This window comes from Mauremys reevesii, linkage group 23 (genome assembly GCF_016161935.1).
Source record: "Mauremys reevesii isolate NIE-2019 linkage group 23, ASM1616193v1, whole genome shotgun sequence".
Lineage (NCBI taxonomy): Eukaryota > Metazoa > Chordata > Testudines > Geoemydidae > Mauremys > Mauremys reevesii.
Genome location: NC_052645.1, coordinates 22,635,693 through 22,663,592, shown reverse-complemented (window position 1 = coordinate 22,663,592; position 27,900 = coordinate 22,635,693). Strand labels below are relative to the sequence as shown.

General features: G+C 42.3%; 1 protein-coding gene across 1 annotated transcript; it reads left to right on the top strand.

Moving 5' to 3' along the window:
- Positions 1-21: 21 nt before the first annotated feature.
- MTF1 (metal regulatory transcription factor 1) lies at positions 22-27,809 on the top strand. Its single transcript, XM_039511470.1, has 11 exons — positions 22-171; positions 1,353-1,816; positions 13,231-13,469; positions 14,052-14,183; positions 14,767-14,840; positions 17,451-17,584; positions 19,041-19,118; positions 20,629-20,731; positions 21,425-21,981; positions 22,984-23,047; positions 24,611-27,809. The coding sequence occupies exons 2-11, from the start codon at positions 1,403-1,405 to the stop codon at positions 24,991-24,993; spliced, it is 2,178 nt and encodes a 725-aa protein (XP_039367404.1). The 5' UTR covers positions 22-171; positions 1,353-1,402; the 3' UTR covers positions 24,994-27,809.
- Positions 27,810-27,900: the final 91 nt, after the last annotated feature.

Below are 27,900 nucleotides of genomic sequence, written 5' to 3'. Positions count from 1 at the left end.
CTAGTCCGTCCCCTCTTTCCCACAGCCCCGCCCCTGCCACCACCTCCTCGGGGGTGGGGGCCGGAAGGGGCGGGTCTCGGCGTGCTCCGCGAGTGCCGGAAGCGGAAGTGATGCGTTGGGTAATCATGGTGCCGCTGGGAGGTTGCCGCTGCCGCCGTTGCCGGGCGCTTGGTGAGAGCGGGGCGCGCCCAGCCTGGGGGCTGCGTCCGGGGCAGGGGCGGCCCGGGGTCCTGCCGGGCCCAGTGAGCGCGGCTTGGGGCCCGCGAGCTGAGCCCGGCCGCCGCTGCGGGCCCCTGGCTCCGGGCGCCTGGCTCCGGCCCGGCCCGGCCCGGCCCGTCAGCCCGCTCGGGGTCAGCCGGCCGCGCTGGGCGGCCCGGCCTGTAGCCCGGGGCCAAGGTGGGGGCGGGGGCCTGGCCTCAGCCCGGGGCGGCAGCGGGGGCGGGGTGAGTGTGCAGCGCCGAGCGCGGGGGACCGGCTCCAGCCCGGACTCTGCTGCCATGTCAGGAGCAGCCCCGCGCCCACCTGGCTCAGCGCTCGAGGGCCGGCGATAGGCGCACGCTGTTCCCTGCTTCACTCTGGCGCTTGGCTCCCGGGGGTGGTTTTTCAGGGCTTGTGGTTGGTGCCGTCTTATGTCCAGTAGTCGTTTGTCTCCAGCCCGGCCCTGAGGTTCGCACGTTAGCAAAGCTCACGCAGTTTCAGCGAGTGCAGCCCTAGGCAACAAGCAAGAGAGGTCTGTGGAAGAGTAATGTGGTCTGCTGCCCTGGGCGTGTTTGCCCTCAGCTTGTTTTTATAAAGTCTGTGAGGCTTTTGCACAGAAACAATCCTGTTATAGCGTCATACCATAACCCGTTAACTCTGGCACTTTATATAACAGCTGAAACTGTTTCTCTTGCAGTTGCACCTAGAGACCCCAGTCAGGAAGTGGGGTCCTGTTGTGCTCTGCACTGTTTAAACACACAATAAAAAGACAGTCTTGCCCCAAAGAGATTCTTGCATGTTTTATAATTTCAGGGCAGCTCTCTGGCAATGATCTGCATGTGGCTTTTAGTAGACTTAGGTACAAGAGGCCCAATCTCTATGGAGGCATGTTTCTTCTAAATCTAAGAGAACTTTAGGCCCTTTTCAGGTCTCATACAATTTAGAAGATTTGGAGCACTTTGGAAAGTATTTTCCTATATGAATAAAAACTTAACTGCACTATTTGTCTTGGTTTTCTGAAAGCACGACAAGGTTTCTGGAAGTGAGTTAATGGGAACAGGAAACATAAACTTGAAGTTCACACCCTTAAGGGATTTAGGTGAAGTCCTTATCTAAATATTGATATTCTTATTCTTGTACTAATCTTGTTACAGATGAGTTGTTACATTTTAATGTCATGATGCTGCACTGAATTCCATTAACCATGGGGGAAAATAGTCCTGATGGCAGCATTCACTACTATGAAGTGGAGGAAGATGAACTGACCCAAGATGATAAAATGATGAGGTTTGTGGACAAAAATGGTCTGGTTCCTTCATCATCTGGGACAATTTATGACAGGACAACTGTTCTAATTGAACAAGACCATGGGACATTAGAAGATGATGAGGATGAAGGACAATGTGGAGATCACTTGCCTTTTTTACCAGAGGGTCATGAAGAAGGATTTCATTTAATAGCAGTTCATGAAGGAATGTCCCAGGGTTATGTGCAACATATTATTTCTCCAGATCAGATTCATTTGACTATAAATCCGGGTTCAACTCCCATGCCAAGAAATATCGAAGGAGCTACTCTCACTTTGCAATCTGAATGCCCTGAAACCAAGCGTAAAGAAGTAAGTGACCAACTATAATCGTAGAACTTTACCCATCTTGAGAGCTGTTCATCTGATGATCTCAAAGCACTTTGCAGATATTGTTGATTTTTTTTCCCCCCAAGTGGTACTGAGAATTTAGCTGCACACTAAAGGAAAACATATGACTAACTGCTCTGAAAATCTCAACCATTAGATTTAGCTTCACAGTAGCTCTGTGGTTGTGTAGGTAAGTACATAAGTTGCCCAGGATTGCACAGTCAGTCAGCAGCCAGAGTCAAGAAAGTAATGTGTCAGTCCTGATTCACAGTCTCTCCTGCTCTCACTACGTAGACCATATGCCTTATTATATAACTGCTAGTGTCTGAAGAGAACCCCAGCGTGTTTCATGACAGTGCAGTAACCACTAAATATAGTAATAAAAGGTGACTAGAAAATAAGGACCATGATAATAGTGCATGTGCTTTAGTGGGCTTTTTTTTCCTAAATAGCTTGATTAATCTTTCACAACTCTTAAATATTGCCCAAACTAAGCATTTAAAATGGATATAAGCTTTCTTAGCTTGGGGTGTACCAAGTTTGGCTTAGGAAAACTTCTGCATCCCAATTAAGTGTCAAATTCCAGCCCATTGTGATTTGAAATTTCTAAAATATTAAACCTTCATCACCCACACTGATTTGAAACAGAAGCTTGACACAACCTTAGTTATAGCATTATTACTGAGGTACTGTAATTAGCAGCAGCAAGTAAAGTTTTAGGAAGTCACAATTGTACTTGATTAAAACGTGACATTTTGAGCCAGCTTACTCATGTGAAATGGGTGGTTCTAGCAATAGAACATATGATTTTCATAGTGAATTTTTGTTGTGTTGAAAGCAAAGCGGGTTCAGACAGACTTGGTTTAAAAAAAAAAAATCTCCAAAAATAATGAATTGTGGTGTCTTTAGTTGACTAGTGTTAATATAATCTGTCAGCATTTCAGACTTCGGGCTAGTTCTGTATTCCTTGCTTATGGTGAATAAGGACTTACATGAGTATTTCCATTAAAGCCAATGGAACTACTTGTGTAACACTTACTCTCTGTGAATAAGGGTTGCAGAATTGGGCCTTTTAGTTAGTATGGAATCTGGGTTTGAAAGCCTGAATAATTTAGTTTAGCAGGGGACCTTGATTGGTGTTCACTTGGCAAAGTGAAAGTGGTTCAGTAGCAGCAGCAGTTGCTTTCAGGTAAGAGATGGAATTTCTGGACCAGAAGGTCTCACCCAGCAAATCTGTTAGCCTAGGACTCAAATGGGATATTTCCTCTTCCAATTTAAAGTAGTGTTACTGGCTTCTGCACCCTGCCTTGTGTTTAAAATACTTAGAAGATTTTTTGTCATGGTCTTTTCTGCTTTGTTATACACTGTAAATTCAGGCAATGACTACTTCACTCTTTGTAGAGGACTCAAGATGACTACAGAACTAGTAGCAGTGGTACAGTAAAAGTGAATCCTGGGGAAATGTGGTCTTATGTCTGCTTAATTTAAACACTTGACAACTAGTTGGGAGGAAAGAACTTTAAAGACTAAACACCCTTGCACCTTCAATTAAGATCTGAAAAAGCTATCACACTAGTTTGCTGGCCCTTACAAAACAGAGAAGATGACTTGATGTTGCTTATATTTGAGAGAGAAGAAAATAGAAACCCTTTATGAACATTCACAAAGTAGTAAAAGGGCTTAGCCCCAATTTCTTTAGTTTGGAGGTCACCTTTAATTCTATTTTGTTACATCTCGTTCTACCTTTAGTACTACTTTCCCCACGAGAATAGCTAGTAGTTGCATCATCTTCCATCTTCATTTCATAAGCTTCCTATTCATTGGTACTAGTTCACCCTGAACTCAATTTAATCTTGTAATTTGTGCTCCCTGGGTTCTGAATTACTCAGCAGTCTGAACAATGTAGCTAGTTGGACAATGTTCCATCCCATATGCCACCAAGTTTTCTTCGCCAATAAAGATAAACTTAACTTCCTCTTAGCCCCTACTCATATGTATGTGTAAAACCTAGGCTCCTTCTGCTTACCCTCCAAGGTTCTGCTATCGTTTCTTTGCAAAGAGAATACACAACATAGATATAGCCATTGCCTTCTACAGAACTGATATTGCTTTGAGTTTGTGTTCTGCCATCTGTGGCTGTGTCCTAGTGCCATGTTTCATATGTGGTGATGGCATCAAGGCTTTTTCTGGTAAACTCCATCTTTTCCTGCTCTGTACGCTGCATGACAGCTTCATTTTAGATGTTTGGTCCCCTCTGCACAGACCTTTTATCTACAGCAGGGGTCGGCAACCTTTCAGAAGTGGTGTGCCGAGTCTTCATTTATTCACTCTAATTTAAGGTTTTGCGTGCCGGTAATACATTATAAAGTTTTTAGAAGGTCTCTTTCTATAAGTCTATAATATATAACTAAATTATTGTTGAATGTAAAGTAAATAAGGTTTTCAAAATGTTTAAGAAGCTTCATATTAAATTAAAATGCAGAGCCCCCCAGACCTATGCCCAGGACCCAGGCAGTGTGAGTGCAGCTGAAAATCAGCTCGCGTGCCGCCTTCGGTACGCGTGCCATAGGTTGCGTACCCCTGATCTACAGTAAACAAATGTCTTCTGTACTAAAAGATGTGTATTGCTTTGAGTATGGTTGTATAGTTCCTTGTCTCACTACTTATATATGCAGCCATGAACCAAGCGATTGTCAATAGTTTCTGGTAGTGCCCACAATCTTGCGTAGCTCACAAGTATGTAAAACACTTTCATGTATTGCAGTAGTTAATGTAAAGATGATTCTCCTGCATATGGAGGTTTTTGATGCAGCAGTTTGCACCCTAACTTCAGGACAAACTGCATTACCAGGGATCCAATTTATTTTAGTGCTGATGTATATTGGTGATAATGAGTGGTACTAAAGCTGGTAGTCCTGTTAGGAAAGATAATGCATCTTTTTCAGGCTAATAAAATTCACTTTCCTACCCTGTGTCTGTTTTTAATCCACCAGTTTACTTTACATGCCAGACCTTTCTGATGCTTTGTCTCAGCCTATAACACTACAACTATAAGATCAACTTTTTAAATTGCCGAGCAGATGTGTAACTTTTCTGCAATGCTCAGCAAAGATACCTTGCATCAGCTGTCTTGCTGTTACTAAATCATGCTGTATGGTGTGTTTTAACTAATACAAAATTGCTATTGCCTTCTCTGCACAATGATTCTCCTCTCCCATGGATGCTAGATTTTCCAGTTCTCTATCTTGTCATGGACGAGTATTTAAAAAATGCTAAAACTTCACAAATTTCTGTTCTCACTTCCCTGAAAGCTGGTGCATGACTGTTATCTAGGCCTAGGATACTGTTCATTTTAAACATGTCCAGTGTTTTCTTTACCTTTTCTCTGCCTCAGCTGTCCTGTACTAGACCAAGGAATAAGAAACAAACCCCTATATCTGGCTGGTAGTGTTTCCCCTTTCCATCCAGTTAGCCCACTGGCGTTCCTTTGCAGATGTTTGTACCCACTCGTAAGAGGCCATCAGTACATGTTTCTGCTTGTGGCCCTCTACAGAACTGAGTGAGTAATCCCTGTAGGCTCCTGCGTGTAGACAGTATCCAGTTAAATAAGCACAAGTAGTGTCTTAGAATGAACCTGTTCTAGAAAATCCTGTGCAGCAATTCTCAGATGGTCTGTGGGCATGGTGCTGGCGCCTTGTTTTCAGCTGCATGAAGGACAGCTAAAATGCATAGAATTATAGAAATGTAGGGCTGGCAGAGACCTTGAGAGGTCATCTTGTCTGTTCCTTGTGCTGAGGCAGCACCGGGTACACCTAGACATTCACTGACAGGTGTTTGTCTAAACTGTTCTTAAAAATCGCCAATGATGGGCGTCTAGAATTGTGGACTATTTTACTATTTCTTTTCCATGAGCAGTTGCTGCAGGCAAGGGCATGTCCTCGTAAAGCACGTTATATTGGAGGCGGGTGGTGAGGGCTGGCAGAATGGTCTCCGCTGCTAGGGAGAAGTAGTTTAAAAAGGGAGAGGTTTAGTCTGTGGTGCTGAGAGTTGAAGGCTGTAGGTCTCCTCCAACCCCATAATGGCTCCTGTGTGACACCAAAGAGCTATCCGTTGCCCTCCTGTTGTAAATGCCAAGGCTGCTTTTCTTATTGTGGCAATGCATGCTTTTGATTCTTTCACTTCTGTCTATGCAATCTCTCTCTCCTTCCACGATCCACCCTCCCCTGCTGCTTTTCGTAGTTAAATATTTTCCATGCTATTCAGAATTCTTCAGTGTGTGGTGCTTTTCCTAACTACCCCTTTCCCTAGAGTCTAGAGTTACTGTGCTACCAGCACTTGGTAACTGCCCTTCCTCCTTTGATTTAACACCTTTGATTCCTAAAACGTTTGTATCTGCAAAAACAACGAGGAGTCCTGTGGCACCTTAAAGACTAACAGATTTATTTGGGCATAACCTTTCGTGGGTAAAAAAAACAGAAGTGGGTTTTTTTTTTAAAAAAAAAATAAATAAATCTGTTCTAGTCTCTCTTTCTAATTCCTCTCTTTTTTTTTTTTTAAAAGGTCTGTTCTCTTTTTTTCACTTTTTACTTACACTTATATAGTGGCATTCAGGGCTCATGGACTTTGAAAAGCAGGTGTTCATAGAACCATAGAAATATAGGACTAGGAGAGACCTCGAAGTCATTAAAACCTGCACCCTGTGTTGAGGCAGAACCAAGTAAATCTAGACCAGGGGTGGGCAAACTTTTTGGGCCGAGGGCCACATCTGGGTGGGGAAATTGTATGCAGGGCCGGGGTGGGGGTTGGGGTGCAAGAGGGAGTATGGGATGTGGGAGGGGGTGTGGTGTGCAGGAAGGGGCTCAGGGCAAGGGATTGGGGCAGAGGAGGGGTGCAGGGCATATGAGGGAGCTCGGAAGGGGGTTGGCGTGCAGGAGGGGTGCTGAGTGCGAGAGGGGGCTCAGGGCAGGGGGTAGGGGTGCAGGAGGGGTGGGAGGTGCAGGCAGAGGGCTTAGGACAGGGAGTTGGGGGGTGGGGTGCAGGAGGGGTTCGTATTCTTAAAAACTTCTAATGGTGAGGAGTCCACAACCTCTATTGGAAGCTATTCCTGACCTTAGCTACCCTTATAGGGAGAAAACTTACTAAAATATCTAACCTAAATCTCCCTTGCGGCAGATTAAGACCATTACTACTTGTCATACCTTTAGTGGACATGAAGAACAATTGATCATTGTCCTCTTTATAACAGCCCTTAACAGATTTGAAGCCTGTTATCAGGTGCCTCCTCAATTGTCTTTTCTCAAGACTTAAATGGTGCCCAGATTTTTGTTTGTTTTAAACCTTTCCTCATAGGTCAGGTTTTCTAAACCTTTGACATTTTTATTGCTCTCTGGATTCTCTCCAGTTTGTTCACATTCTTAAAATGTGGTGCCCAGAATTAGACACAGAGGCCTCACTACTGCCAACTAAAGTGAGACAATGATGTCTTACATATGACACCCTATATGCCTTATTTGCAGCTGCATTATAGTGTTGACTCGTATTCAGTTTGTGATCCACTGTAACTCCAGATCCTCTGCAACAGTATAACAACCTACCCAGTTATTCCCCATTTAAGTACTTTGCCTTGTCTTTTATTGAATTTCATCTTGTTCAGTTCGGACCAATTCTCCAGTATGTCAAGATCAGTTTGAATTCTAATCCTTCTCCTTCAGAGTGTTTACAACTCCTCCAGGCTTGGTGTCATCTTTACTCTCCACTCTATTGAATTGTTCTGGACCTAGGACTGACCCATTACATACACCCTCCCACTAGGACAGCGAACCACTGCCACGTACTCTGAGTATAGTCTTTCAACCTGTTGTGCACCCACCTTATGGTAATTTCCTGTAGACCACATTTTCCTAGTTAGCTTATGAGAATGTCATGTGGGACTGTGTCAAAAGCCTTACTAATCCTTCTCTAACTTTAACCTATGTTACTCTATTCCTCTAATACTAACGAGTTAGGACAGCCTCTCCCTGTGTAGCTTGCTTCCACAGTAAATTTGCCCAACATTAAAATACATTTGAATTCCAGGTGCTGTATAAGTGACCCCCATTCCAATATTTAATCGAAACTTCTATGCACAGAATTTCGCTTTTCCTACAGCCTGCGTTTTAGTTGGGAGATTCACTGAACTTCCCTAACTCCCTCTCTGGACCATAGCAGCACTTCAGAATCACTGTCACTTGTGTTCTCAAGCTGGCAGTGGGGTCTAGATGATTAGAAATGAATATGCTTATAAAGGCACAAAAATAAATCTTGTGCTTTAGGTACAGATGTAAATTAAGGCCTGTTTTTAGACTGAAGTTCTCCAGTCCCCATTAATCCAACATGAAGATGAGTCTTTGTAGGAATTTAATAGAATGCTAGAAAAACTTACCTCCTTTTCACAAAGTAGCTTAAATTATTACAATCACAGCCTAGCACCAAGGAGACAGGATTCAAACCCCATGTTGGTCACTGTGGAAAACAAAAAGTTCAGTTACTTTCTACTTAAGTGATTATTCTTCCCCGGCAGCTAACTGCTGTATTATAGCATATTTTTATTTGTTGGTGTGCATGAAGCTTTTGTATATGTAATTTGAGATACTGTAATGACCAGGATCTATCATTTCATCAAAGGAAAGTGAAATTAAATGTATAATTCTTTCCTCCCTAGTGTAAAATACTTCTATTGTATCAACAAGAGACTCTGGATTGAATGAGAATTGTGACAAATGTAATTTATATGTGTATATATAAATAAAAACAGGAGAAAAGGAATTAAATACCAAACAAAACGTGTCCCTAATCCCAAACACAATTATTATAACACCGAGGGGTTTAGTGCAAACTGTGACCCACTTTACTGCCATCAAGCCTTCTGCATGTTGCTTGCTGTAAACAGGCTTAAAAAGGCCCTGGGCCTCTGCCTTCACTTACATGTGTCAGTAGTGCTAGCCTCTCCCCTGTAGCTTGTATTCATAGGAGGCAGGTCACCAATACCTGGCAGGGGAGAGATGTCAGCTGGCCTTTTGCTTTTGCATCAGCACTTAATAATCCTTGTACTGGCAAAGTGCTGTGCAGTAAACAAAAGGAAAAACAGTCGCTGCCCCCAGAGATGGACAGTCTAAAAGGCAGGCGGCTGGGAGATCCAGAGGTGGGGATGTAATGGGCGGGGGGGAGAGGGAATGTGTCTTGTGGGGTTTTTTTAATGTTGCCCTTCAAATCCTCCTCCTCCATCTCTAGTGAAAGGGGCCTCACTGCTGAGCTGGCCCCATGTAGCACTCTCATAGGGCCAAAATGTGTGCTCTGTACACAGTCTCACGTTGGGAGTGGTGTGGGATTGCGCTGCCCCATTGGAGGCTTTGAGTTGGCTGGGGCCTATGGTTCACTGAGCCCTGTATCCATAGTGAATGTTGGCTTTGCTGTCATCACCCAAGTTTCTCACTTTCCATAGGTGACCTTTCAAACCAGCAGGTCTTGAGCTGTGCCTAAATGCCCTTAAAGGAAAACAAATGTCCGAGGGGCCATGTTTGTGAGGCTCAGCGCTGCAGGTCCCTGGGTGCTGAATTATCCAGCTGGCAGAGTCCTCGGAAAGGAGGGAAACCAAGAACACTTTCAAAAGTGGCCACTAGTTTTAATGGGCGTATGTCAGTTTTTAGGTGCCCAGCTTGAGACACTCATGACATTTTACAGGTGTTGAACATCTACAGCTCCCAGTGATCTCTATAGGCATTCTGGCTACTCTGTGTCTCTGAAAAATCAGTCCTAGTATATCTCTTGTGGGACAATTGAAACCTGATGCTTGCAAAATCAGTGGTCACTTTTGAATATGGTAGTCTTAGTGGCTAGCCCAGGGATTAGCAACCTTTGGCACGTGGCCCGCCAGGGTAAGCACCTTGGTGGGCTGGTCTGTTTACCTGCTGCGTCTGCAGGTTTGGCCGATCGTGGCTCCCACTGGCCGTGTTTCGCCGCTCCAGGCCAATGGGGGCTGTGGGAAGTGGTGCGGGCTGAGGGATGTGCTGGCCACCACTTCCCGCCACCCCCATTGGCCAAGAACAGCGAACTGTGGCCAGTGGGAGTCGCGATCGGCCGAACCTGTGGATGCAGCAGGTAAACAGCCCAGCCTGCCAAGGTGCTTACCCTGGGGGGCCGCGTGCCAAAGGTTGCTGATCCCTGGGCTAGAGTCTTGTCTTTTCTTTAACAATATTAGTAAATGTTATTACATAAAATCTCACACCTTTCCATCCTGTTTTCCATACATCCATGCAGCACACGGAGGGACCACTTTGTTTGGCAAAATACAGGTCTGGTTCAAAGAACAGTTTGGGGACGAAATGTTTAGTTCTCAAACTGTCAAAGAAATAGAACTGTTTAAAAGCTGTAGTAGAGAAATGTCTTGAATGTTTCTGAATCTAATGCTAGAGTCTGTAGGAAAATCCAGCTTCTAAAATCCAATTGGGCTTTTCAAAGTTTTTCAGCACTAGCCTAAATGCTCTCATTGCATGCAGTAATAACTCTCCCCAATTCAGTGGGAGCAGAGTTAGGCCAGTGCTGCATGTTTTTGAAAATCCCACCCCAAACTTCTGTTTAAAATAACTCATACAATTTCCAGAAGATCAACACACTGTGTGTAACAAGCTCTTTCCTAGCTCTATTGCAACCTTTGCATAGGAGGCACCATTTACAGAATCTTTTTTACGCAGAGACTGATTTTAATTTTGTCTCTCTGTTCCTAATATTGTATATAGACATTCTGAAAGGTACAGGGGAGGGGAGGGAGTGTGTGCACTAATTCTGCATGTGTATGAATCTGCTGCAAATCTATTTCCTTTTCTGATAAAGATTTTTAACACATCAAAGTGATGCTTTTAAAAGGGCAGAGGGAGGTACCATAAACATTATTACATAAGAATGTCAAGCTCATCTCCAAATAAAGACTAGCAAAAAGGCTTTTACCGAAAAGAGCCCCTACCTACTGTACTGAAGACTCACTGCTCATTCAACTTATACCAGATACAATGCAAAGCATTAACCAGATGCTTCCATTCCTGGCAGGACTGCAAGGGGCTTTCAGTAGGTTCTTGACCAGATGTGCTATTGGTGAAGTATTCTTGATGCTGATATTGTGCTGTTTGTCACATTCACCTAACTTCCGGTGTTTGTCACCTTGCATCACTTTAAGCAGCACCAAAATACATTTACAGCCTGATAATATACTCAGAAATCTGTCCCTGCTCCCTTCTCCTTCCTTCCTTAACCCCCCAGTGACACTGAAGAATGCTGATTCTCAAATATTCTTGCATCTATCTACTCTAGTAAAGAAAAGGGGTAGGGACAAGTGATGAATCACGGAGAGGATTAAAGTTTCTTTCTCTTGTCTTTCCCAGGATTTTAGGGAAAGGAAGCAGCTAGTATGGGTGTGGTTTCAGGCTGTGCTGTCTGGTCTAAGAGAAAAGGCTTTCAAAAATTTGTTAGGAAACCATGAGTTTGCAATGCACATACAGTCCTTGTGTCCACCCATAACAGCCATCCTAAGTGTTCTACATGTGCTGGTTGTGATACCTGGAGTCCACGTGAATCCAGCTGAACTGGTGAAATCGGTATTGGTTTCTCCCCAGTGTGGACAGGAAGCTATACGTGGTGTGGCTGTACTGGTTCAGCCAGTCTCCCCAATTTCATTGCACAGTTTGGTACCTTGGCTTTGGGATAATTTCCAAATACTCTTCTCGTAGCAATAGTACTGGGTGCTTTAGGAAAAGTAGCACTTTGGGAAATATAAGAAGGTTGCTGGCTTGTGTCCTTCCCTAGTTATCTTCCTATATCCAGTGATTAATCTTCAGAGAAAAAGCAACAAGTTCTTCCTACTGTATTGTGGCTTTGCTCTGTCTTTATAAATGTTTCTAAAGCTCTGCTGGAATACAGCATTTCCACTTGCCAGTCACCCACTCTGCACTGGGGCTCTGGAATCATTTTGCGACTGATGGGAGATCTCAGCCATTGCATTCAAATTAAAGCTGCCAGTCTAATAATTACCATTGAAGAGAAATCCAGTCTAGCATAGCAAATTGATTTATTCCATGTGGAGAGAGAGTCCAATTCAATGAAACATTCTGACTTCCATACTATGTGCCTCTAATGCACTCTCTCCCTGTTTGGTGCTGAAGCTTGGCAGAATTTCTATCAGTTCTAGTCTGACATGAGTTAGGTGATCCAAGCAGCTGGTTGGGAATTCTGGGTTACTTGCCTAGCGCCTTAAAGCTCCATGTTTATAATCTCGTTTTGGTTCACAAAACAATCTGCGTGGGAAGAATTAAAAGCTGTTGTATTGGCATGAGCTTCTTTCCAGTTATATCTCTGCAAACCTTTGCTTTGTTGAGCTGATATTCCCAGTTAGTGTGGTATCTTTGGGCAGTATCATCACATTATATATATATATATATATATATGCAAAGAAAATGCCCCAATTTTACTATGTTGGTGCTATAAATTATATTGATATGTAAAAAAAAAAATACAGACTAGCTGGAACAAAGCAATGTATAATCCACAGTAACTTGAAAGAGATCCACTCACTATCAGTGTATTGGAGCAGCATAGTGCAGTTATCCCTCCAGGGCCTGGTCTTGTGCCCCTTCTTGGGGGATGTCAGTGTGAGTTTGGAATTTGTACGGATTGCAGGGCTGCTCTTTGTAGACTCGTTAATGTGCGTTTGAAACTAGACAATTATCTTGGTCAATAGCCGAACATTTTAGAATATTTTGAATTTAAGTTCAGACACTCTTTTTTAAATTAAAAATGAGAGAGAGAGAGCATAGAGCAATATTTCATTAGACTCGCAGTCTTGTGAAATGCTGAGCAACTGTACTTCACACTGTGCAGGTCTATGGAAGTTAAGGGGGTTCAGCACTTTGGTGGATCAGGTTAGAAAAGTATGTATCAGTTTGCCTCTTCCTCCGAACATACCAGCACAGTTGAATGCCCGTTGCGAAAGGCTAAGTTTATTCATTTGAAATGCATATGGGGACTTAGACCTTCGCTTTGATTTATTATCCCACTAGACTCATGTTCCTGTACTAGCTAAACTCTGTAAACTTCTGTTTCTGTAGATTTGCCTGAGTTTCCCCCATAACACAATAGGAGGGCAAAGTAATTTGATACTTCATCTGTTAATTAAAAAAAATACATTGGTATCATTCTGGGGTCAGAAGCCAGCTTATTGTCTTTAATTAGAGCAAAAGCCTATCTATTCACACCAGGCAACGAACCCTATCGGAGCCCATGCTGTGGATTAGATCCCAGAAGTGCTAGAAACTTGGTTCAGCTGAATTGTACATTTTGTAGGCTTAAACTCTGCGGCATTTTTCTCATAGGTTAAGAGATACCAGTGCACCTTTGAGGGCTGCCCTCGCACCTATAGCACTGCTGGGAATCTGCGCACTCATCAGAAGACACATCGTGGGGAATACACATTTGTCTGCAATCAACAAGGTTGTGGCAAGGCCTTCCTTACCTCCTATAGTCTCAAAATCCATGTCCGAGTGCACACTAAGGAAAAGCCGTTTGAGTGTGATGTGCAGGGCTGCGAAAAGGCATTCAATACACTGTACAGGTAAGAGCCCTTCCGTGCAGCTCTGTTGTCTTGCATGGCAGATGGTTACCACTGTTTTTCATATCAAATTCAGTTCTTGTTTGATCACCCTGGCTGCAGTTTTTGGGAGTGGATCCTTCTCCCAGCTCCAGACCCAATCCTGCTATAGAATCTCAAATCAGCCAAAAGATCCTCTTCCATCAAAACCAAGAACTGGGAGAGCAGCATTTGTGACATTATCGTTAATTATTTGTGTTGCAGTAGAAGTAGTTGTGTGGTCCCCTTTGTGCTCAGCATTGTTCAAACACCCAGTGCTTTCAGACATTTTTGACCTGTGTACTGGGTGGCGTTTTGCCTTAATCCCCCTGAAAAGATCCTGTATAGTACTTTGAGTACAACATACTGCACTCCTTTATAAACACTCTGTTAGTCTATAAGGTGCCACAGGACTCTTTGTCACTTTATAAACACTGATATTGATAAATTTAATGAACAAACAGAATTTGTTAAGCCTTTGAACCTGTCTTGTGGTCCTTGTTATATGGCTCATTAGCCTTGCTGTGCTGCATGTGGTAAGAGGGATTTCTTTGGAATGCTTTGCAGGTTGAAAGCACATCAGAGGCTTCACACAGGAAAAACGTTCAACTGTGAAAGTGAAGGCTGCAGTAAATACTTCACAACGCTCAGCGATTTGAGGAAGCACATTCGAACACACACAGGAGAAAAGCCATTTAGGTAAGTCGCTAGAGGGCAGTTTCCCCTCTTCTGTGGGGAGAATGGCAGGTGAGTTTGGTAACTGACAGTCTGTGCAAATTAGTGAAGTCACTACAAAGAAGAGGCTCGTTGTAAGAATCTAGAGACAAACTGCCTGAAATATTTTCACTTTTAGTCCAGTGAGGGAGGCTAGATACATAAGCGTATCTGTACTGCCGCTTTTTCAGTTGGTGAGAAGAGTACGGCGTTGCAGTTACTTGCACTGAATTACTCTGTTGCCAGATAGATCAGGCTGGCTAAGCTGCTATGAGGAGTAGCACATCTGCAAAATCTGTTTTTTTTCCCTGCTATGGTGGAAAGTGCAATCCATAAAAAATGGTGATTGCAATAAATTGCTTTGTTCACTCTCTTATATTTTGCTGTCACATTGTAATCTGTGCAGCATGTGTAGCCAGATACCTCCCAATAGCTGCTATTAACAGAGTTTAAATCTGGAGCATCCTGCAGTTCAGTCAAGCACCCAATGGGAAGCATGACTTCGCATTATACCTGATATAGCCAAGAAGTCTGCTGCTAACGTTTCTCTGTTTGGTGCTTCACTCAGGTGTGATCACGACGGCTGTGGAAAGGCTTTTGCTGCAAGCCACCACCTTAAAACACATGTTAGGACACATACTGGTAAGTCTGGTGGGATCTCTTCTCTAACTGAGTCTCTTTTGTTTTGGGGGGAGGGATGGCTCAGTGGTTTGAGCATTGGCCTGCTAAACCCAGGGTTGTGAGTTCAATCCTTGAGGGCACCACTTAGGGGCAAAATCAGTACTTGGTCCTGCTAGTGAAGGCAGGGGACTGGACTTGATGACCTTTTGGGGTCCCTTCCAGTTCTATGAGATAGGTATATCTCCATATATTACAAACTTTCATAAGCCTAATATTGCCTATACCTGTAGTCTACAGAGCAGCATAGCAAGGACATTTAATGGCATGATCTGCCAGTCAGGTTTCAGTTATTTATTCAGGTGTAAGGAACAATAAAAAAGATGTCTAGGCACCCTGACATTTAATCTTTCAACATCATAATTCATTCAGCAGCATTTAATAAAAACAAACATTCAAATGGGAACAAATTAACTCAACTCAGCCAGCCAGTGAATCCACTACAAAAGACATCTTTCCAGTTCCTGTTGTCTCCTAGAACAAATTCTCAACCTTCTCCAGAAACCATAGCAAATAAACCAGTACTGTACCAAAAGTGGTGAGCAATTAATAATTCAGTTAATATTTTAATTAGCTGCCTTTCTTGTTTCCTATCTCAGGAATTTGGCAGCTATTGAATTTCACCAGCACACCTCACAAATGCAGCAATGACGTGTAAAATTTAAATATTCACCAACTCACTTGACACATTTGGAAACTTCTATTTCTAAGGCTATTATGCTGCACCCAGGAAGTGACACTAAAACTGTTTAGTAGGCTGTTCAGACATGTTCCCACAGGTCCTACATTCATTGTTTACTCTTTTCAGCATAACACTTAGTGTGAGGTTCTTTATGTGGTGGAATTCACCTTGGACCATTGTAATGTGGGTATGTTATGGAAATTCTCTGAGTTGCTGTTGCAAGCTTGTCTCTATGCAGCAACCTGTACAAGACATTCAAACTTGAGTATGTCTTTATGGGAGGCGATGTCCCTTTTTCCTTATCGAGTTATGGGGGGTTGTGATAATTGGGCCTACAAATTTACCCTAATTTTTAACTCAACTGTAAAAAATGTGTGTAAGTTCATAATGTCGTCAGAGTAACCTATAACAACAAATGTCGATGGGAAAAGGTAGGAAAGGGAGACAGACTGAGTTAGTCCAAACAAAAAGGCCTAATATAATTCAAGGACTGTGTTAAAATGATGCATGGTAAACAAGAAGTGTGTGGAACCTTATTTTGGCTAGTCGGTCTAATTGGTGGACAAAATAACAAGGGGATGCTTTATTCCATGCATCACTCCCTTTCTGAGTCCTTAAAGAAAGAGACTTTGGGGTGAGAAATTGGCTACTGGAGCAAGCGTCACCATAATGCCTGTGATCCATGTTAAAAGGGACACAGTCCTGTGGCATATAGACTAACAGACGTATTGGAGCATGAGCTTTCATGGGTGAATACCCACTTCGTTGGATGCACGATACCCCTCTGATACTTGTGATCCATGTCGTCTGCTGGAGTCCTGGACCCTCTTCATCCTAAACCTGACCAGACTGGGCCTGAGAGAGGGGTACCCAGATGGCTTCTCCAGCATCTCTGGCAAAAGGCCAAACATCACCTGGGATGGGAGACTCCTCTGCCTGTTCCTTGCCTCATCTGATTTCTTTTCTTTGCGATGTCTCTCCTTTTGTCTTCTCTGTAATAAAAGTTTGGCTTAGCCACCCAACACTGCTGTGAGCCCGTGATCAGAAAACGGCAGCTAAATGCAATATGCTAAACAGCCTGATGCTGATACAAATTTGCCAGGTCTCGGAGTGGCTGGTAAGATCGTGTGGCCGTGCCTGTTTTTCAGCAATGAAATTGAAAGTGAAAGTCAACATCAAAGACAAAAGCTGCATTTTCTGTCTTTGCTGTTCTTTTTGTTCCCCTTTTGTGTGTGTTTGTCTTGTTTTGTCTTCTAGGAAACGGAATTGGACTTTAACAGCAGCAGCAATAACAGCTCGAGCCCATTTCAACTAACTTCTTCTCTTTTTCCCAAAAGGACAGTTATCATCATCTTTGATGCCATCTGAGAGACTGTCGGGGGTGGGGGGTGTTTCCTTCTAGAAACTCTCTCCAGCTAAAGGAAAAGGGAACAAGGGATGTTGTTAAAATGAAAGCCTTACTTTACGTTTCAGATGCTTTAACTGTTTTCCATTATTTTCTGTATCTTTAATAAAATGTTACAAAGGATTGTTAATGGTGTGTTTGCCATGGGACTGAGCAGGCAGAGGTTTCTTTATACCAAACCTTGTTTAAAGCTGTTCAGTGTTGGACAGTGAGTGGGTTGTGTTAACACCTTTGGCCTATATATTCCATCTAACGTAATACAACGGTGGTTGAAGTGAGATGTACAGAATAGTGGGAGAAGAGCTGAAGCAGTTAGAGCACTTAAAATACTCTTGCCAGCTTACCGGTTTATTTTCCCATATTTTAACTAGTGCCATATCTTGGAGGATGATTCTGACTTAAGCAAAATGGCTTTGGTGACTTGTGTATTGTAAAGAGATGTCTAAAGTTTTGTACAAATCAGTGTGGTGTTTTGTGCTTGCTCTAGGAGAGAGACCCTTCTTCTGCCCCAGTAATGGCTGTGAGAAGACTTTTAGTACTCAGTATAGTCTCAAGAGTCACATGAAAGGTCACGAGAAAGGACACTTGTATAATGCACTTCCCAATAACAATGTATCTGAGGTCAGTAGCTTTCTCTTTGTTTCTTTAGAGCGTTTGTGGTAGATTGAAACAAAACCATATTTTGGGGAGAAGTTCCTGAGGCAATAAAGTGTGTGCAACATTGTGCTAAGCATATTTGGTGCACTGCTCCCACTGGAAATCTGTGGGATTTTAGTGCTTAACTTCTTCAGGCACCTCTGAAATTCCCAGCCTGAAACTTCAAAATAGATCGTGCCTTATCAAGGAACAAAATCAGGGTGGATTGATTTAAATCAGAGCTGTTTGTCACTGATTTTTAGTTATGATTAAAATCAGCAAGCAGGAAACCTTGATTTAAATAATATTTTTAATTGTGTTTTTGCATTTATACTTTTCAGTTATTTTCCTAAATAAAGGTTAATTTTCATTGGTTGGTAACCATTAAAACATGTTGATTTGCAACTAAATATATAGCCTTTACACTAAATTTGGGCTGCTTTTTGCAAACTAGGATATGGTGTATGTGTACACATTTGTTTATGTAATTATATATAGCTTAACTTACATTTATTCAAATTCTTAAATTTTTATTTTTTAATTTAGGAAATGGTGGCTTATGCATTTCTTATTTACTAGATTAATTTTTACTTGTGATTTGTGTCAAGCTTTAATTGGATAGAAATTCAAATTCAATTAAAAATGAATAAAAGCAGCATTTTAATTTTTTGTATTTAATAAAACTACCTTAAATGCACTTGAAACATAAACAAAGTATATCAAAAAATTTACCAAATCTTTTTTGCATTTAAAATGAACTGATTTATTAAACAAAGGAAATATTATCTGTAGTTAGTGAATTAAACTGATTGTTTCTGGTCACCATGTCCTTCAGGAGTTTAGAATGAGTAGACCTCATTGTCTCACACCTAGTTTTTAGTCATAGATTGGAAGAGGAAAACAAGGTTTCCTGCTTTTTCAACTCTTAATTGGTTTCTTAACTTTGAATGAACTAGTCATTGAATAGATAGTTGAATACACTGAGGTGAAGAAAACATTCTCTCTGTACCAGCAGAAGAGGCTACTGCTCTCAAAAGCTGGTTTAACACTTCAGCAAACTCTGATTCCAGGTGCTTAGCCAGTGACTTTCACTAGTTCAGTGGCTTGGACTTTCTTTAAAACTTGGCAGGAAATATGTACTAAATATTATTTATTGCATTCAATTTAAATAATTTAAATAGATTATAATAAATTTTGGCTTTGAGATAAGTTGTCAATTTCAGATTTAATTTTAATTTTTTTAAAATATTTAATTTAAATAAAAAATTAAAAATCAATTCTTTTTTTTTTAAATCACTGATTTTTATCTACCCTGAACAGAATAGCCTGACTAGCTGTGTAGATGCCTGTACCTCTAAAGAAAGTGATCTAAAATACTGTGGAATGTCCAATATTGCTGATACTGATTTAAATACATAACTGCAGTTGTATTTCTCTTCAGGATACAAACCACTCACTTTGTCTGAGCGACTTAAGCCTCATATCCACAGATTCGGAACTGCGGGAAAACTCTAATACAGTAAGTAACCATGCCTCTCCCAGAGGAACACAGGGTTTAAGTATTAAAAATTGGTTGGTTTTGTTTCACTTGCTCTGTCCTTTGGTATTATCTGCTTTTGGTCCCCATTTTGTTCCTGTTGTCTGGGCACGGCCCCTCTCTAGTGAGAGGGGCATTGCAGCAACTTGCTCTAGGAACGATGCCAGTGCAGTTCAGTGGATTTTTTTTGGCAGAATGCATTACTTCATGTGCTGACAAATGCATGCACTTCCTACACAGCCCTTCTGATTCCTTTCCTATAGTTGGATTTCACCATCTGTCATTATGAAATATTGCTGCAATCCTATTGGGTGAATTTGGCATATACAATGCATCTGATTCTGACTACCGAGGCAGATGCCGGTAATTGTAATACTACATACGATTTTAACTTTTTCTTCACAATATTGTTTCTGTTAAGCGGGGACAATTCCTTTAAGAGTGTGTCCGTTTGGCACTTGCAGCTAGTTAAGAGCCTTATGTTGAAGTCAGAATTAGCACCATTTGCTTGTACTGCCCTAGTCTCTACCATTTGGCTTTTCCCTCCCCAGCCATTTCTGTAACTTGCATTTTGCATCTATTGGTGGGAAGGCTATAACTGGCTGTGATGCAATCACTTAATTAGGTTGCCTCCAGGTGTTGCTGAAAGAGATTGCATCCTTTTGCAAGTTCATCTGGGAAGAGACTTGTAGGTACTTGTAGGAGTCTGTACAGGAAGTAATTCTATCTTGCTGGCATCTCAAGCACAGACTTTTGGTTGGTTGTTGTAAATGTCCCTGTAACCTGAAAACAGACTTGCTAATTCAGCAGAGTGAGAAGGAAGGATTTTTCTCCAGAACTAGCAGTGTTCCTTTAAAATCTAACTTTTATGTTAAAACTGTTCTCATCTAGTGAGGAATGTGGCCATAACTAAATCTTGCATAGAGAAGAATTAGACATTATTGAGGGGCTGGTATCTTTTAGTGGCGCTAGCTCATGGAGCCATTTAACAAATCCTGTTCTAAGAACAGTTCTGACATGACAGGTAACACTGGTGCACAGACTAGGAGGTAAACTAAGCAGAGCCATGTTGGCTTGTGCATAAGAAAAAGTTTCCCAAATGATAGGGGTAAAACTGATATAAACAATTCTAATGTTTAGATTCTACCCAAGTATTACAAACAATGGGTTAAAATGAAATACAGCTACAGAAGAATAGTTGTGCCCTTTTAAAGGGTTTGTCAAGTTCAGGGTTATACTTAAGTTCTCTATAAAGGCTTGTTCATTTGATTGGTGAATTTGCGTCATGGCTAGTGCTAGCTAACTTCATGCTGTGTGCTAGTTCCATAAAGTACAAAGTACCCTGCCCTTTCTGAGGGTGGCCCATTAAAATAACTGAGCAAACGATTGCAACATACATATGCTAGATGACTGGCGTTTATGCAAATAGTTTATTAAGATTGGGGAGCTGTTGTTATCTAACACTTTTCTCTCTCCTTTTTCTCCTCCCCAGACACATGGACGAGATCTTAGCACAATCTCACCAGCAAGCATTTTTGAATCTATGTTCCAGAGCCCAGATCATACAGCAAATCAGGAAGATTCTCAACAGACAGGTACACTTTGTATCTGTGCTCTTTGAGAGACCTTCCCGCCTATCCGTGCAGACAGCTAATTCCATTTATGCATCTCAGACTGAGAATTATTGCCTAGTGGATAATATAAAGCCTTAGTAGAAACCAGACAGGTGTCTCTTTGAAAGGACTGGTGGGGAGCATTGCCAGTTTAATTTATTTTGATTTTTAAAGTAAATAGTATTCATCATCTGTGAAGTGTTGAGACTGTGTCACTAGAACTGAGATCATATTTGCAGCAGCATGTGTCGTCCTATGGCACTGAAAATGGTGCTGCTGGGCTTATGTTCCTTATAAACTCCTCTGTACTAGGTTTTCTCTTGGAGCAGGTATTTATGGCTGAATGAATGAAACCATCTGTAGAAGGGGGTTTATAATAGAAATACTTTCAGCTTCTGAGAGCTAATGACTCTAACAGGAGTACAATGTTATTGGCTTCCTAAATTTAGATATAGAAAGGTCCCTGGCCTGGCTCCCTAAAATGTCCCTATTTAATTGGCTTGTGTTAATGAGTTTTGTACAGGGCTTTGACTGTGAAAAGCATTGCTATTGGCATTCTATTAGCTAGAGGGCAAGTCAGCCTTAGTTTCTCAGGGTTCAGTGAATAGCAGTTTTTCTGGACCATGTGAGACTTGGTGTATTCATATTTCTTCTTTACTTTGTTTCCTTTGGCAGCTGCCTTGATTGAAAGTTTTAACGGTGATGCAGACTCAGTAACTACTGTTCAGCCTTCTGTAGGAGATTCAGCATCTTTATCTCTCCCACTTGTACTGCAGCTTGGCATCTCCGAGCCTTCTCACCCAGCACTACAAACCTCCACACCCCCTCCAGCTCCCACCTCCATAGGAACCAGTTCACAGCAAGCTGCGTTTGGAAATCCTGCGACTATTTTACAGTCCCCAGAAGTGCCTGTTCCTCACAGCACACAGTTTGCAGCCAGTCACCAAGACTTTCTACCGCACACTCCGACACCACCACAGCCCATTGTACAAGGACTTTCAGTGGTTGCTGGAGCCTCTGCTCCAGCAGCATCGAGTGCCACTGAGCCTCTGCCGGGTGTGGTTCAGTCTGTGCCTGTGGGTGCGAACTCTGTTCTGACAAGTAATCCGACTATAACAATTACTCCATCTCAGAGCACTGCTATTCTGCAGTCCAGCATAGTCATGGGAGAACAGAATTTACAATGGATTTTAAATGGTGCCAATGGATCTCCCCAAAATCAAGAACAAATGGTTAGTATTTACCATAACATCGCTGAACGACTGTTCAAAACATTCATGTTCCTCACAAAGTGCAGGGCCTGTTTTTTAATGGAAAAATGTCTAACTTTAGTATATTGGAGAGGTACAGGATTCAATCCCATCCCAGGTGTGTCTGCTTCAGTTTTGGGTAGTGGTGATGTGAATGGCTCGGTACAGATCACAAATTGACAATTCCTGCCCTGAAGAACTTAAAAGGTGGTTACAAAGGAGAAAATGTCTGGAAAACCCAGAGATGAGGAAGGTTTAGTGGTTGTTTTCTTCTTATTGTCTGACAAACTCACTTGTATAGGCCTCACAGAGGACATGGACTTGCTTCACCTGTGGCATTGCAGTGTGAGGCCTGAGAGTAACTTGTATTTTTAATTTTTATATCCATCTTTGTGACAAAATAGAAGCACAAAAACTCTGTAGTGTTTTCAGCATTGAGGCATTTCATAGTCTGTACATTTCTGTAGCTTAATCCTATTGCCTCATAAATCGGAGGAGCCTTGTATATAAGGATAATGAAAAATCTTCTGCAAAACAAGGATGTGTCTGATGCTAAGTGAATCTGTGGGTTTGTGACCTCAAGAATAGCTTGTGTTGGGCTTTTAAGTAAAGAGCCAATGCTGTCTCTAAAGCTTCCTCTGTTGTGAATGCCAACAAAGAAAGAGCCATTGATATGAACGCTCTGGAAAAGATGGATTATTGGTTAAGTATTAATTAATTTTGTTGGAAGTGTGAACAGTGTGTGCTGGCAAATCCACAGCACCTCAGTTCAGCATCTCAGGACTACCTATGTCATTGTCCCAGTTTTGTGATATCCAGAACATGGAAGTCCCCATATCAAACCAAACTACTTAATTTGTAATCCAGTTTTCTAGTCATTTCTCTGGGATACACGTTTCTCTTGCTCACAGCTGTTTGGAGTTTGCTGTTGCTTAGTAGAGATCTGATTTTAACTGCATCAAATGTGTTTTTATTTTTTTAAAGCCACAAGTTCCAAAAGTGGAGAAAGTCTTTTTTACCACCACATTACCAGTGGCTGGCAACACAGGTATGTGCATTTGAAATGCAACTTCTTACCCTTTTAATAGTCCCGGTGACATTCCCTTGGTAATAGGTGACATCTCCCTGAATAGTACTTGTTGGGGTGTTTTAATTGCTAGTTAAAAAGTCCAAGAAAACTTTCAGCTTTTTACACTCTTAAAAGGTACTGGTTTAAGCCTAGTCCACTTTAGACTCATGTTTGACCTGCATTATAACATTGTTTCCTTCTTAAAGATAATAGCAAAGATACTGGGGAGAAATTTGAAAAATATATTGTCTTGATTAATTATCTCTTGTATTAAAAATCATATGGTATTCTAATGTTATGTGTGTATGAGATGGAAAAAGTCAAAGTAACTCCTTAAGTTAGATAATTAATGAATTCGCTGAGATTTGAGAGCACTTCCAACCTTAAATCCTTACATGAGGGGAGAGGGAGTAGCTGACAGTTTACATTGTTTAATCCATCCAGCATCAACCGTTTGTTGGCTGACCACCTCTGAGCTGCATCTAATAAAATATACAGTCACATATATTTTGTTTTTATCTAGCATCTTTCATACAGAGTATCAGATGCTTCACAAAGTCAGTCGTAGGCTAAAGAGGCTTGAAGATGAGATTTAAAAAGTGGAAAGGAGACAGTGTTAAATAAACGGAGGAGCACAAGTGAAAGTACCCTCCCTGCAGTCACTAGTCAGGAAAGCAGAGCAAAGAGAATGAACAGGAAAATAGCTGACTTTGAGGTGATGAGAAAGGGAGGCTGATGTGAGGCCCTTGGGATTGTCTCTGCTTTAAAGGGACAGAGGTATTTAAACAGAAAAGGGTTTTAATTTTTAAACACTACTCTGCTTAAACCCCTTAAAGCTGGTTTAAAACATGAAGTTGGCACTCGGGTAGCTGGTGCTGAGTGCTGTATAAAAATATAGATATTGACATTGGGACTCCTAAACACTAGTGTCACAGAACAGGTAACCTTTGCACTGAACGGGTTCTCCTGGCTATTGGCTGGCAAACACCAACGTTCTTGTGAAATGCCACACAGGAACTGAGCAAGGTAAGAAATGGCCCCACTTCATCCTGTGACTATGGGTCAAGTCCTGTATTAGAAGAAGAGGAGTTAATGACTGAAACCTAGGCAGACTGAATGTTGCTCCTCTACTTAATAGTAACTAGCTGCAAAGAGCTTGGTGTGTTCATGTGATCAGTGCTGGACTAATGCATCTTGACACAGCTCTGACTGCCTGTTACCTTCATTGCCTCTTATGGGGCTGAGCAGATTTATAGTTACGTGCTTTAGCTCATAGGTTAATGGCGACTTGGGCTTCCACAGGTCTCCTAGCTTTTAGTTAGGGTCATTCGAAATGCTGTTTCCCTTTTTCTTGATCTCATAGTTGTGGTTGTTGATGTGATGCCATAGGCATGCATGTTACTTGAGACAAACAAAAATGAACGTTTCTTGCTATGAGGAGCTTACATCTGAATTAAACCTAAAAGATTCCTTGGGTCTCACTGCACTGAGATTATGCAGTTCTCTCACTTCTGAGCCTATTTGTGTCTATTTCACCTTCAGGAAACTCTGTTCAGCAGATTGGTCTCAGCGTTCCTGTTATCATTATAAAGCAAGAGGAGGCCTGCCAGTGTCAGTGTGCCTGCCGAGACTCTGCCAAGGAGAAAGCAGCTAGTAAGAAGGGATGTTCCTCGCCTGACCCGAAACCTTTGGAGCAGCCGACTCTTCAGCTGCAGCCTCAGACTTTTCCTTCCTCCTCTTCGTCCTGTGAGCCCGCCGGTCAGCTAGCTAACCCTGCAGACTCTCAGACTGAAACATTAAGTGCCATATATGTATCCGACTTCCTGTCCCTCCAAAGCCCTGAAACCCCATCCAATCTGATTCCAATTGAAGCACTACTACAGGGGGAGGAAGAAATTGGTTTGAATAGCAGCTTCTCCAAGTAAAGATGATCCAGATTCTTCTCCCTTGCACTTGGAGGCTAAAATCCTCCTCCTTAGAAGCAGACACTGAAGGCTCAAGAGTTTTTTCTTGTTTTGAAGTTTTGTGGCCTACTTCTGCTTCTCGGACGTCATTTTAGTCACATCCCAGGAACATCCATCTTTGGGAGTTGAATCTTTAAAGAAAAAAAAAAAGGATGGAAAAAAAAGCTAAATTATATATGAACTGTTTTGGCTGCACTGTCTGTCACTTTTGCTTGTTGTCATATGTGAACATGGAAGTTAAGGTTACTCGTCTGCATAAAGATTATAAAAAGAAAGGGGGTTTTAGTTTCAGTCAGTCTCCTGTTGCACATCACTTTTATGTTTGGGGTTTTTGGTACTGGCAGCGAGTGGGTCTTTTGTTACAACTTCTTGGGTCTATAATCTCCTTCTGTCTCCCTCTATGTCTGATACTGACCATGCACTATAGAAGAGGCCCAGAGAATGATGTTTCTCTAGCAGAAGATAGTATTATTGTAGTAGGAGTTGTCTGATCTGGAGCTTTTCTGGAATGATACTTTAAGATGCTTTTGTTATTCATGGGATACTTGTCCGATCACCCCGTTAGTGGGAGGAGTTGGCTGTTTGTATTATGCTAACACTAATAGCAAAGCCAACGGAAACCTTTGGGGAGTTCCTAAAGAAGAGCATGAGGTATTTGTGCTCCTGCTGTGTTCATTCATTTGATTTAAATCAGGGCAGAGAGTACATTTCAGGCCCATTGCTTCCTAATTTAGAAATGTGGTCCGAGCCTCTGCCTGTGTAGAACCTGCTCTGTTTGCCTCTTCATGCAGAATGCAGTGGGTTTCACATGTGGTGATATTGGTGCCTGTTGTTGTTTTGACCAATCTGATCAACATCTGATTTTCTGTAGAAACGTGAGTCAAGCTTTAAAAATCCACATCTAATTCATCAGGAGCGCAGCAATTTTGCAGGTAAATCTCTTCTTTTGTTGACAATGATTCCTTGTCAGCATATAGTAAACTAGAATTCAGTGAGCATGTCCTGTAACAGTCCAGAAATGCTTCCTCTTTTCTGTTAAACTCTATAATCCCTGCCTGAATCGGCCTCCAACCTGCTGTAGTGTCAGCTCTCTGTGCATGGGGCTATTTCTTGACTAAAATGCATTACACAACTTAGTAGTTTTTCATATCAAGCTGAAACTCTATATTCTAACTGACTCAGGGTAAAAAAAAAACCACAAACTCCCCTTCCACCAAAAAGCCTGTAATGTTGCAATAAATGCAGTCTCATTTTAAATGGTTTATTTATGCTGCATTATTTTAAAAGATGTAATTTTATAGTATTTTATCCATCTGTCTGGCTTTGGCTGTGAGTCTTTTTGTGTTGGAGGAAAGGATATGAAATAGTCTTTATTCAGTTTACGGTGTTAGGTGTAGTGATATGACCATAAGCCAAATAATGCTGAGCAACTGTGTTCATTAGATTTAAGGATACAAACTCCTGGAAGGTGGAGGCCCTTCCCTTCTCTCCCTTTGGTTTTCTTCCTGTTTACTCACATCTTATCAAAGCTGTGCTCAGCATCTGTTCTTGGGGAGGATCCTGATAGAGCAGCCAAACCTTCCTTCTTAATGTACTACATTGGGGTGTTGGCTTCTAAAACCCTCCGGAGAGCTGTGCAGCCTTACCAACATCTGCCATCTTCTGAGGCTGGGACAATGACTTCATCTCTCGTTCTCTCCAATTGCAAACTCACTGCCTAGGTGCAGACAGAATTGATGCAAGGGAGCAGGCTTCCAGGCAGTCTGTAGATCTCCCCCAGTTCTACAGTGTGGGAAGATGGAGGATGGGGTGAGGATGAAGGTGTAGGGGCAGTGAAATGGGTGACTGTGAAGAGCAGTGACAATACTAGCACAGTACGCTCTGTATCCTGGCTAGCCTAATGACAAGGGCTTATGGGACGGCAATAGGACTGGAAATTCCCTGGCTGCTTTTCCTTTCCAGCAAGTGCTGGCTCCTAGTGCAGTTGTGTGGGATGTACCGCGGGGCCGGGGTGCGTATGGGTTCCTCCTACTGTTGCTGTAGAACTCAGATTTGCATCTGTAAAATATGAACTGGCAAAGCATTGCAGTGGTTTCTTCTCTCTGTGACACCACCCCACCCTGCTGGGCAGTACTGCAAAGGGATTGACCTGGGCTGGCATCTCACAGCCTTCGCTCGGGACACAGGCAGGCCAGCTGGCAGCAGTGAGGGGGGCTGTTGAACACACATGAAATAGGCTTGAATCTGTTTAGCTGAGAATCTTTTGACAATTGTCCAGTTTCAAGTTCTGCTTTGAAGTAGCTTGGAAGTGGGAGGTGTGGGGTCAGGGCAGCAATCTGGCAGCAGTGGGGCACTTGCACCTTTGTCTCTGGCTCTGCTTAGATATTTGGCTTTTTAAAAAGCATTTGAGAGAGAGGGAGTGTGTCAGTGAGAGAGAGAGAGAAAGTAAAAGTGTAAAATCCCAGGTCCTGCTGGGGTCATGGGAGTTTTGCCATTGAGTGCAGAAGGACCAGGATTTGGCCCTAAATCGGAAACCTTGGGCACCCGCCGGACCTGGCAGCCCTTCCTTCAGGGACACTGGGTGTGCAGTTACTCGCTTGTGTGAATATGTGCAGCCGACCTGGTGTGCTTTGGGAATGGTCTATAATATTCTCAGTTTAGGTGAGGCTAAGAAGGCCTCCTAAGGACGGCAGAGTAGTTGGCTTTAATCAGCACCTTGCCTGTCCCAGCACAAAGACACGTGTCCCTTAGGCAGTTGCTTTGTTAATGTTCTTTGCTTTTTTCACTTGTGCTGTATTTGTCTGAATGTTAAATTATGCTGCATGTGTCTAAGCACTCCCAGCGCCCTGCCGTGCCCCGCTGGTTCCT

What these genes read in the sequence shown, in the direction of transcription:
- MTF1 (XM_039511470.1), top strand. Translation starts at nt 1,403, where the DNA reads ATGGGGGAAAATAGTCCTGATGGCAGCATTCACTACTATGAAGTGGAG. An exon ending in CTGAAACCAAGCGTAAAGAA is followed by an intron (nt 1,817 to 13,230) that starts GTAAGTGACCAA and finishes TTTTTCTCATAG; the next exon opens with GTTAAGAGATACCAGTGCAC. An exon ending in GCATTCAATACACTGTACAG is followed by an intron (nt 13,470 to 14,051) that starts GTAAGAGCCCTT and finishes AATGCTTTGCAG; the next exon opens with GTTGAAAGCACATCAGAGGC.